The 11,407-nt window shown below is 37.3% G+C and overlaps 1 protein-coding gene across 4 annotated transcripts in view; it reads left to right on the forward strand.

Annotated features, from left to right (window-relative positions):
* Positions 1-11,407, forward strand: part of DCAF13 (DDB1 and CUL4 associated factor 13) — an 86,102-nt gene that overhangs the window by 2,421 nt on the left and 72,274 nt on the right. For 3 of the 4 annotated variants that reach the window (XR_004346399.1, XR_004346400.1, XM_032609606.1), the window contains exons 3-6: positions 301-408; positions 3,903-3,992; positions 5,797-5,952; positions 9,976-10,053. Coding sequence is in view for 2 of the 4 variants with exons in the window: in XM_032609606.1 (XP_032465497.1) it covers positions 301-408; positions 3,903-3,992; positions 5,797-5,952; positions 9,976-10,053 (432 nt within the window). In the remaining 2 variants the exon portion in view is untranslated. The remainder of the gene's footprint in view (positions 1-300; positions 409-3,902; positions 3,993-5,796; positions 5,953-9,975; positions 10,054-11,407) is intronic. The other variant, XM_032609607.1, reaches the window with a different exon arrangement.

Here is an 11,407-nt window from a genome sequence, read left to right on the forward strand (position 1 = left end):
TCCACAGAGAATGTTATTAACAATTCAACACTTAATTCCCCCACTCCGGCAAAGAAAGAAAGCTTTGAAACACTTTAAACTAGAATGAACAGAGTATTTAACAGGTTCAGTTTTCTGCTTGTTGATATTCTTATCCATAGACATTGCATTATTTTAGTCTAGAGGATTTTGTGTTTAGCTGTCTGGTAGAGTGATTTACAGCCTTTTCAGTGTTGAATTTATTTTTCTTGGAATGTACTCCTGTGCCTGAACGTTTTTAATTTATAAGTCACTGAAATTTCCTAGTATGCTTTATCGTAGGTTAGAATTTGGAACTTAACTAAACGAAAATGTATTCGTATGATACAAGCACATGAAGGTTTTGTACGAGGAATATGTACTCACTTTTGTGGGACTTCCTTTTTTACTGTAAGTATAATGCAATTAAATCATTAACTCTTTTCAACATGTATAAACTGATGTAATTGAATATTTTCTGAGTTCATTTACATGGTCCAAGGCCCTTTCAGAGTTTCACAATGCAAAATAACTTACTAAAACTTGGAAAAGTCCTGGTTTTCTTTATGTAATCCAGCCTTTTCCATGCTTTTTATACATAATTACTTAACATATTACTGAACTAATATTCTATAGGACACTCAGAAGTGGGATTAAAACAAGATGAGTAGGGACTTCCCTGGTGGCACACTGGTTAGGAATCCGTCTGCCAATGTAGGGGACCCAGGTTTGATCCCTGGTCTGCGAAGATCCCACATGCTGCGGAGCAACTAAACCCGTGCGCCACAGCTACTGAGCCTGCGCTCTGGAGCCTGTGCTCCACAACAGGAGAAGCCACTGCAATGAGAAGCCCGTGCACCAAGAGTAGCCCCCGCTCGCCGCAACTAGAGAAAGCCTGTGTGCAGCAACGAGGACCCAAGGCAGCCAAAAAAAAAAAAAAAAAGACACTTTAAAAAAAGAAAACAAAACAAGATGAGTAATTTGTACTCCTTTGTCTGTTATTAATACATCATTGAAGGATTTTTGTGTATGATAAAATATACATAACATAAAATTTACCATTCTAACCATTTTTAAGTGTACATTTCAGTGGCATTAAGTACATTCACATCATTGTACACCATCACCACTATCACCTTCCCAGACTGAAACTCTGTATCCATTAAATACTAACTCCACATCTCCCACGCCTACCTCCCACCCCCGAGCTCCCGGTAATCACTGTTGGACTTTATGTCTCTGTGTGTCTCATTTATTTCACTTAGTATAAAGTCCTTAAGGCTCATCCATGTTGTAGCATGTGTCAGAATTTCTTTCCTTTTTAAGGCTGAATAATATTCCATTATATGTATATACCACATTTTGTTTATCCATTCATCCATCAATGGACGTTTGGGTTATTTCCAACTTTTGGCTTTTGTGAATAATGCTATCATGTACAAATACCTGTTCAAGTTCGTTGAAATCTTTTTAATAGGGGAATGACAGAATCTAAGCTGAGCTTTGAGATTTTGACAGTTTGGAGGCTGTTTTAATAGTCTGCATAAGCAATAATAGTCAATCCTGGGGAGTGAAAACAGTTGAAAGTAATTGTTAGGTTTAGAAACATTTTTATTTTGGGGATTAGAAACGGTTTTATGGAGGTATAATTGACATATAGTACTGTGTAAGTTTAAGGTGTACGGCAATAGTGATTTGACTTACATGCATCATGAAATGATTATCACAGTAAGTTGAGTGAACATCCATCATCTCATATAGATACAAAATTAAAGAAATAGAAAAAGGATTTTTTTTCTTGTGATGAGAACTCAGGGTTTAGTCTCAACAACTTTCATATATAACATACAGCCATTTTAATTATATTTATCATGTTGTACATTGCATCTCTAATATTTATCTTATAAATAAGTTTGTACCTTTCACTGCCTTCATCCAGTTTCCCCCTTCCACCTATGGTAACCACAAATCTCATTTCTTTTTCTATAAGTTTGTTTTTCTGTTTTTGAAGTATAATTGACCTACAGCACTGTTAGTTCTTGGTGTACAATATAGTGATTCAATATTTCTATGCATTTCAAAATGATCACCACAGTAAGTCTAGTTATGATGTCACCATATATATAGATACCCATAGTTATTGACTATATACACTGTACACGTATTTTGCAACTGGAAGTTCATACCTCTTAATCTCTCTCACCTATTTCTCTCATTCCCCCACCCCTCCCCTCTGGCATCCACCTTTTTGTGCTCTATATTGATAATTCTGTTTCCATTTTGTTATGTTTGTTCATTTGTTTTTTAGATTTCACATATAAGTGAAATCATACAGTGTTTATCTTTCTCTGTCTGACTTATTTCACTTAGCATTATACCCTCTAGGTCCATCAATGTTCTTGCAAATCGCAAGATTTCATTCTTTTTTTATGGCTGAGTTATATTCCATTGTATATATATAATACATTTTCTTTATCCATTCATCTGTTGATGGGCACTTAGGTTGCTTCCCTGTCTTGTATTGTTAATAATGCTGCATTGGGCATAGGGGTGCTTATATCTTTTCTGATTAGTGTTTTTGTTATCTTCCAATAAATACCTAGGAGTTGAATTGCTGGGTCATACGGTAGTTCTATTTTTAATTTTTTGAGGAATCTCCATGCTGTTTTCCATAGTGGCTACACCAATTTCCATCCCCACCAACAGTGCACAAAGGTTTCCTTTTCTCTGCATCCTCACCAACACTTGTTATTTGTTGGCTTTGATAATAACCGTTCTGACAGGTGTAAGGTGATATCTGATTGTGGTTTTGATTTGCATTTGCCTGATGGTTAGTAATGTTGAGCATCTTTTCCTGTGTCTAATTTGCCATCTGTTTGTCTTCTTTAAAAAAAGTCTCTACAGAGCCTCTGCCATTTTTTATTTGAGTTGTTTTTTTGATACTGAGTTGTATGAGTTCTTTGTATACTTTGGATATTAACCCGTTATTGGATATATCGTTTGCAAATATCGTTTGCCTTTTCATTTTGTTGATAGTTTTCTTTGCTGTACAAGAGTTTTTTAAGTTTGATGGAGTCCCATTTGTTTCCCTTGCCTGAGGAAACATTTCCAAAAAAAATTAGTAAAATCGATGTTTACCTAATATCTTGAAGGTATCTGCCACATACCAAAGTCTAATTTACCATAGTTTGTTGCCTTGCTTTCATTTGGGCTAAGGTGCCAACAGTTCTACTCACCATTTCTTTCACCATCTGTGCAACTGTCAGCTTAGTGAAAAGACAAGCAATGCCTTTACTAACACGAAAATAGTCTCAAACTCCTGGACCCCTGAAAAATTCTCAGGATCCTTCAGAAGTCTACACTTCACAGTTTGACAACCTCTGACTTAATAGTTTCTGGAGTTTTATGTCATGAAGAGAAGGACTTTACCCATGCCAAGATTTAAAAATGCCTTCTCTCTAGTATTTTTAATGGGTTTTGTTGCATTTTTTACCTTTAAAATTACCTGGAATTTTATTTTTATATAAGATGTCAGATTGGTTCATACTTCTTAAATGACCGACCTGATCTCACAATACCATTTTATTGTAATTCATTTTTCTCCCTAATTTGAAAAGTCATCTTTATTACAATAATGCAGTTTTTGCCATGTTTATGACCTAACTTTGTTTCTACCCTACTCTTCTTTTGCTCTGCTCATGCTGTTTTAAATTTTATGTACTTCATGTGTTTGTCACAAATCTTTACCATAACAAGGTGGGACATAAATGCATCAATAAATATAGTACTGGAAGAATATGGTATGTGTTATTTTTTAAACTGAGAGGTTTATAATTTGATGTATGTGTTGGCAAGTGTACAGTTTATAACTTGTTCATTATCATCATCATCATAAATATTTCTAGGTTGGTGATGACAAAACTGTGAAGCAGTGGAAAATGGATGGACCAAGCTATGGAGAAGAGGAGGAACCATTGCATACAATATTAGGAAAGGTACAAAAATAAATTGACCCATACTTGGGCTATTAGAATTCTTCTCTTTTACCTACAATTATTTCATAATTTTAATTTCAAGAAAGATATAAATAAGAAATCAGACACTTTAAGCTGCAATAATTGACCTGTTCTAAGCAACACTTAATGCAATGAATGTCCTTTGCAGTTCAAGAATTTGAACAGTTCTTCGGTGTTCATTGCAGTAGGGTTCAGTTTCTGTTTTTAGCTAGAGGATGCAGTGAAATTAGCAAGAACATGGGAGGAAATCTGTAAAGGTCAGAAAAAAGTGCTTCAACTTCTGATTTATATCATCATGGATCTTTCACAAAGCTCAGAATTTCTTACTTGAAAGAATTCTTTAGGAAATGAATAAATGCAATAGTGTGGTTTTTGTATAAATCTTACTTACATTTCTTAACATTCTGCAAATCAGATGATATAGTTTAGTTATAGTTTAATAATTCAGATAATTTGGCCTACCCATGTTTTTTAATGCTTACGTTTTGATACTAAGTGAAATTCTGAAATTAGAATTAATCTTTAAATATCGCATCTTTAAAATCTCTTTGTCATTTCAGTATTATATTTAGTATATATTTAGGTTCTGCTTTTCAGGTTTCAAGAAGTTCTAAATGTTCTTTCTTTAGATGAGGGGTCCAGCCCATGATCAGGGCCTTCCTGTGTTCTAATGGTCAATCTAAGTGTTCTTGAAGGGACGTGGAGGTGGGATATTAGTATGAAATGGAAATAATTTGCAGATGGTAAAAAATTAGTAATTCGTAAAACAAAATTGGTTTCATTCTTGTAAAATGTCTTTTCTCTAGGAGTTCCAAAGATTTTTGAAACATTTAGTGTTACCCCTTCTCTGTGGTATTGGGGGTTAATTCTTATTATGGAAAAGTTTGTAGGACTTGCCTTTATGAGTAGAAAATAATTCTAAATCTGTGGATGCTGATAAGAGTTCTTAAAAGCTTAAAGTATTGACTAAATAGTTCCCTTTAATTTGCTTTGCAAACTATTTTTGCCATACAGTACGAAGGTAGACTTTAAGCTGGTCCTGAATAGATGAGTCGCATATTTTTAAGTAAATAATACCAAATTTATGAGATTTTATTGCTTTTAACAGTCTTAGCATCCACGCTCGCCAATTTTATTTCTCCCCATAAATTTTAATGCAGTTGTCTGTATCTGTGTTTCTGTCCTGGGAATCAGTACTTCATATGTTAAATGTGGAATTAAGTTTTTTAGAAATTACCTTTGTGTTTCATTAGTTGGTTCCAAGATCCTTCAATACCCAATGATGATTTAAATATTACTTCAGTGATATGTATTCAAACTTAATTAAATACATCCCATGTTAACATTTTTCTTTGTTCCCAGAATGTGTGATAAGAAACATCATTTCTTTTTTTTTTTTTTTTTTTTGCTGTGGTACGCGGGCCTCTCACTGCTGGGGCCTCTCCCGTTGCGAAGCACAGGCTCCAGACGTGCAGGCTCAGCAGCCATGGCTCACGGGCCCAGCCGCTCCTGCGGCATGTGGGATCTTCCCGCACCGGGGCACGAACCCGTGTCCCCTGCATCGGCAGGCGGACTCCCAACCACTGCGCCACCAGGGAAGCCCCATGAAACATCATTTCTTATGGTAGAGTTTTCTCCTTTCAGTGAGGGCTTCAAAGAAACTTCTTTGTGAACTGGGATTTTCTTAAACAAATGAGAGTGTAGAGAAATATATTTAAAATATTCTGTAGATTTGAAGTACTAATGAAAACACTCATCTATAACAACATCTTTGCTTTAAAAGACAGTGTATACAGGAATTGATCATCACTGGAAAGAAGCTGTTTTTGCCACATGTGGACAGCAAGTAGACATTTGGGATGAACAAAGAACCAGTCCTATATGTTCAATGACTTGGGGATTTGACAGTATAAGCAGTGTTAAATTTAACCCAATTGAGGTAATGTTCCTTTTTGAAATATGTTCTGCTTATTGTTTTCTTATTATCTAGTAATTTCAGCTCTGTTTACGAAACTTTTGAATGTATGATACAAGAATTTTCTGAATTTTAGTGGTGTTCTAGCATTTGGTCCATTTTCCAGATTATATCTGAGTTCTTATACCTTTGGTCAGGTCTTGCCTTGACATGTTTGCCTACAGTTATAGTCCCAGATACTAGTGTTTAGCACTGTTAAGAGGTGGGTGTGTGCATGTGCTCGTGGGGGTAGAATCCAAGTACACACTGTCCTGTGAAACTCCAGTTTTATTTGTGCCTTCAACACTCGATGTTCCACAGATTAACATCTTTGTACCTTTAGGAAAATGTTAATTTTTCTTAACTCTCTTGGAGGTCAGAAGAAGGAGTGTTGAGCATTGTTTTCTTTAATTATTTGTACATGGCAGGGGCACCAGTGCTTCAAAATAATATGCATGGTTATTTTTGTACTACATGATAATTAGTTGTATTTTTCTTTGCTCAAAAGTCTGAACTGTGATTCCTAATTTCTTCCAGGTCTAAGGGAAGAGTTAGAGATTAGCCTACTTTTTTTTTTATAAATTTATTTATTTTATTTTTGGCTGCATTGGGTCTTTGTCGCTGCATGTGGGCTTTCTCTAGTTGTGGCGAGCAGGGGCTACTCTTCATTGCGGTGTGTGGGCTTCTCATTGTGGTGGCTTCTCTTGTTGTGGAGCACGGGCTCTAGGCGCACGGGCTTCAGTAGTTGTGGCACGTGGGCTCAGTAGTTGTGGCTCGCGGGTTCTAGAACGCAGGCTCAGTAGCTGTGGCACACGGGCTTAGTTGCTCCGTGGCATGTGGGATCTTCCCGGACCAGGGCTCGAACCCTTGTCCCCTGCATTGGCAGGCAGATTCTTAACCACTGCGCCACCAGGGAAGTTCCTACTTATTGTTTATTCAGGTCCGAATTTGGGAAAGGAGGTTTCCCTGAAGGCAAAGCTATCCCCTGGACTCCAGACTTTTCCCTGAGCTTTTCCTGAATACGTAACAATTGATGAACTCATTTTCCAGAAGACTCAGTAAAGATGGCTTTTCCTGCAGAAAGAAAAGGAAATCACTGCATGTGTAAGCTGATTTTAGAAATTATCAGGAGATTATCTTGTTAGATGGTATCAGAGAAAATCCTGATCTTCAAGTTTTACACTCTTAGAGACCCTAACTGATAAAAGGAGGGAAAAAGTTTAAGTCAGAGTAGCAGCGTATTAAGGCTGAGGTGCTGCGGTGTGATGTGAACTTGGCTTTGAGGTGCTGCTGAGAAGTCAGTCAGAGGATGCCCTCCTGCCTCCAGCACACACCTGCATATACACTTCTGGGAGAGGCTGCAGGTCTAGAGCAGGGGTTGTCAAGCTATGGTCTATGAGCCCACTGCCTGTTTTTGTTAAAAAAAAAAAAAAAAAAGTTTTACTGAAACACAGCCGTGCTATGCCCTTTTGCTCATTTATTGTTTGTAACGGCATTTGCACTACAAAGTAAAGAAAGCACTGCAGAAACCATATGGCCCACAAAGCCTAAAATACTTCCTTTCTGGCCCTTTACAGAAAATGTTTGCTGCTCGCTGGTACAGGGTATCTGTACCCTACTATATCTTCCTCACTCCATCCTCTGTCTACCTTCCCTGTGTTCCCCTTGGTTGTAGAAGTGAGATATGGCATGAAGGGGCAAGCCAGCTTTGCAGAGCCAGCCCAAGGTGACACTAGGCAGAAGCAGGTTACAAACACAAGCAACTTGTGGGAACATTTTATGTCTTACTTGTGGTGGACCTAGGCTGGAACTGTATTTCCTGCCAGCATGCCTTTGCATTGACCTTATGCAAGTCACAGTTTTTCTCTGTATTTGTTTATTTTTAAAATGAGATTAATTATATCTTCCATTGTGCGTCATAGGTTTGTTGTAAGCGTAAAATGTGATAATATATGTGAATATTTTTAAAAGGTGCTCCCCAAATTTAAGATGGTGGTGTTACTGCTATTTAAAAAAAATAATAAACAGGAGGAACAGACAGATACTGATTCCTAGTTCTCTAAAGGGTAAATGAGATCTTTTGTTTCTCTGTTTTGGTAAACACCTGTGTCAGAAGAGCTGATGTCCAGTTCTAAAATCATAATTAATTATTAGTGATGACCTAGCAACCATGTTTTTCAAATTTGCCTGTATAAAAACTCTATTTGTTCAGCTGTGTGTGAATGCGTGTTTTATTAACCTATGAACTGACTTAGTGGTAAAAGCAAATGGTGTGCATGTCTCTTACCCTGTATTAAACTTAATGGAAAGGGCGTGTTGCTATGAACAAATGGAGTGTATTTGTCTCCTAATCATTAATAATTAATTTTCTGTTAAAATATTGAAGCCTAGAATTCTCATAAAGCCAAAAGTTTATGCTGAGCAGCGCTACATTTTACAGTATGAAAGTCAGCTTTCCGTCTAGGTAGAATTTTTTGCTTTGTTCAAATTAAAGTCTTTACTTTTAGAAACAGAACCTGGTCAGACTTTGGAGTGACATAATGAGAAACTAAGAAAGGTTGAGAGGAGTCACTAACTAGGGGAAAGGCTCAGAGAAGAAGTGGTTTAAGAAGGAGGGTTTTGGAAAGAACTGAGAAGAGATCGTGATGGTAGCATTGGCTTTATGAGTTTTATTTGAACTATATACACCCATGTAGTAGGAGCTAGCAGACCATACAGCTGCTTAGTAAATGACTCTTATAGTTCCTGTTAACGCTTGCAGTAGGAATAATGGAGGCAGAAGCCAAGAGTTGTGTCAGGAACCATGAGGTGAGGAGGAATGGTACTACAAAGGGTGGGATTTGGGACTCCACTGGTAGGTAGATGGCTTATTTTCACTTATGCCAAGGATTATGTAAGCACTTAGCACATTTATAACTGACTTACAAATAAATATTTTAAACATCTTGGAACAGTTGGACAAAGGACACACCTAGTTTATACAGAGAGTTAATAAACATGAGGAAATGTTTAACTGCTAATAAAGCAGTAACTTATATAGTAGGCCCTCCATATCCGTGGGTTCTGTGTCTGTGGTTACAGAGGGCAAGGGACTCGTGCATCTGTGGATTTTGGTATCTGTGGGTGGTCCTGAAACCAGTCCCCCACAGATGCCAAAGGATGACAGTATATAGGAAATATTGCCATACAGATATTATTTTTAAATGGCACTACCTATTGCTGCCCAGTTGCAGTAAAATTAATATATTTCCACATTGTAATGTATATTGGTACAACTCTTTGGAAAACAATTACTCCTAAATATCAAAAGCCATAAAATTGTTCATACTTTTTTTTTTTTTTTTTTTTTTTTTTTTAAAACCCAAATCCTCTTTCCTCATTTTATTTTATTATTTTTTTTTTTTTTGTGGTATGCGGGCCTCTCACTGTTGGGGCCTCTCCCGTTGCGGAGCACAGGCTTCGGATGCGCAGGCTCAGCGGCCATGGCTCACGGGCCCAGCCGCTCCGCGGCATGTGGGATCTTCCGGGACCGGGGCACGAACCCGTGTCCCCTGCATCAGCAGGCGGACTCTCAACCACAGCGCCACCAGGGAAGCCCTGTTCATACTTTTTGATTGAGTAACGCCACTACTAAAATCTTACCCTTAGAAAAAGAAGAGCTAAATGTATGCAAATGTTTTTTGAAGTGTTATTTATAATACTGAAGAACAGGAAACAGGTCTAAGTTGAAGAATGGATAAGTAAAATATGTTGTTTTAAAATAGGATGCAGAATTATCTGTACAGTATCATCACAGGCATCTAAAGTGGGGATTTAACAATGAAAATACTTGGCTTAGGTTGCTGAGATTATGAGTGATTCATTGTACCCTCTGAAAATGGACTTTAATGTTATAACTTTGTATCTTAAACATAAACATTGAGGGTAATTAAATCATTTGTTCACTGAATGGACATGGTTTGCTGCCAAGCCTAGCTTTTAACTGATGATTGTTATACTTATTTTTAGACATTTCTCTTGGGAAGTTGTGCTTCTGACAGGAATATAGTACTATATGATATGAGGCAAGCTACTCCTCTGAAAAAGGTGAGTTTCAATTTGTCTTCTGCTTTATACAGTTGTTAATGCATCCCCCTGTAAGTGGAGTGACTGAAAATATGGAGCAAATGTTTTTTCAGAATTAAAAAACTCTTTAATAGAGGTGTCCTTAGAACCCAAAATGATCATAATGGCATTCTCTCAATTTCCTGTTGCTTGTTAGAGACCCTTAAATTTCCATGAGGTACTGTATCCTAGTCTTTGTGTCTTCCACAATGCCAGCAGATTTTAGGCATCTAGTTTGTACTTACTGAATTGGAAGTTTTTTTTTTTTTTTTTTTGCGGTACGTGGGCCTCTCACTGTTGTGACCTCTCCCGTTGTGGAGCACAGGCTCCGGACGCGCAGGCTCAGCGGCCATGGCTCACGGGCCCAGCCGCTCTGCGGCATGTGGGATCTTCCCGAACCTGCGTCCCCTGCATTGGCAGGCGGACTCTCAACCACTGCGCCACCAGGGAAGCCCAAATTGGAAGTTCTTAAAAAAGTATTGCATCCTGTTACATCAGGCCGTGTGATTATCATATGACACATATGGTATTTTATTCCAGAAAGTTTTATAACTAATTCACATAACTACCTTTATTTGTTTAGTTACATGCCAAGGGGGTTGACGTTTTATTTAGACAAGCTCTGTCCTGTTCAAGGTGTCAGATTTCCCAACAGTTCTAAAGCAGTCATTCCAGGACTTAGATATCAAAGTTAATACAAACTTAAGTTGATTCTAGAGAAGGAGAGAAATATTGTTGGTAAAGAGGGGAGTGCCATTATAAGTAAAAAGGTATAAAGTTGATTTCAGGTGCTAGAATTGACAGAGAGCAAGAAGAGCTAGACCTTGTTCATGTGCCACAAGTCCGATGTCCACACGTAACAGAAATGTTTTTAATATTTTTGTTGTTCCTAACAGATAATAAATTCAGAAATATTAGGAGTAGAGTATATTCCTTAAAGTTTGAACTAGATAAATAGGATAATCTTTCCAAAGTATACTACCACTCCAATCATTTCACTCATTCATGTGATATGGAGGGAAGATCCTGCATGAACTTTGGTGTTAGACTTTAAGCAGGTAACTTAACCTGTGTTTCTCCTGTGAAATGGTGGTATTGATAGCTACCTTGCAGCCCAATGGTAAGAATAAAACAAGATACTTAAGCATTTAGCAGAATGCTAACATGAAGTACTAGTTTAATAATAGTAATTTCTACCTCCTTCACTCCTCCATTCTCAGTTGTTAATAATAGTGCTTCATTACTTTTAGGTTGAAGAAAAGAACTGTAGCTCTCAAGCGCCTCCAAAATCTGGTCCCAAATTGTATTCCATTTATTTATTTGCTTTAGTCAGTAA

This window comes from Phocoena sinus, chromosome 17 (genome assembly GCF_008692025.1).
Source record: "Phocoena sinus isolate mPhoSin1 chromosome 17, mPhoSin1.pri, whole genome shotgun sequence".
NCBI classification, from domain to species: Eukaryota; Metazoa; Chordata; class Mammalia; order Artiodactyla; family Phocoenidae; genus Phocoena; species Phocoena sinus.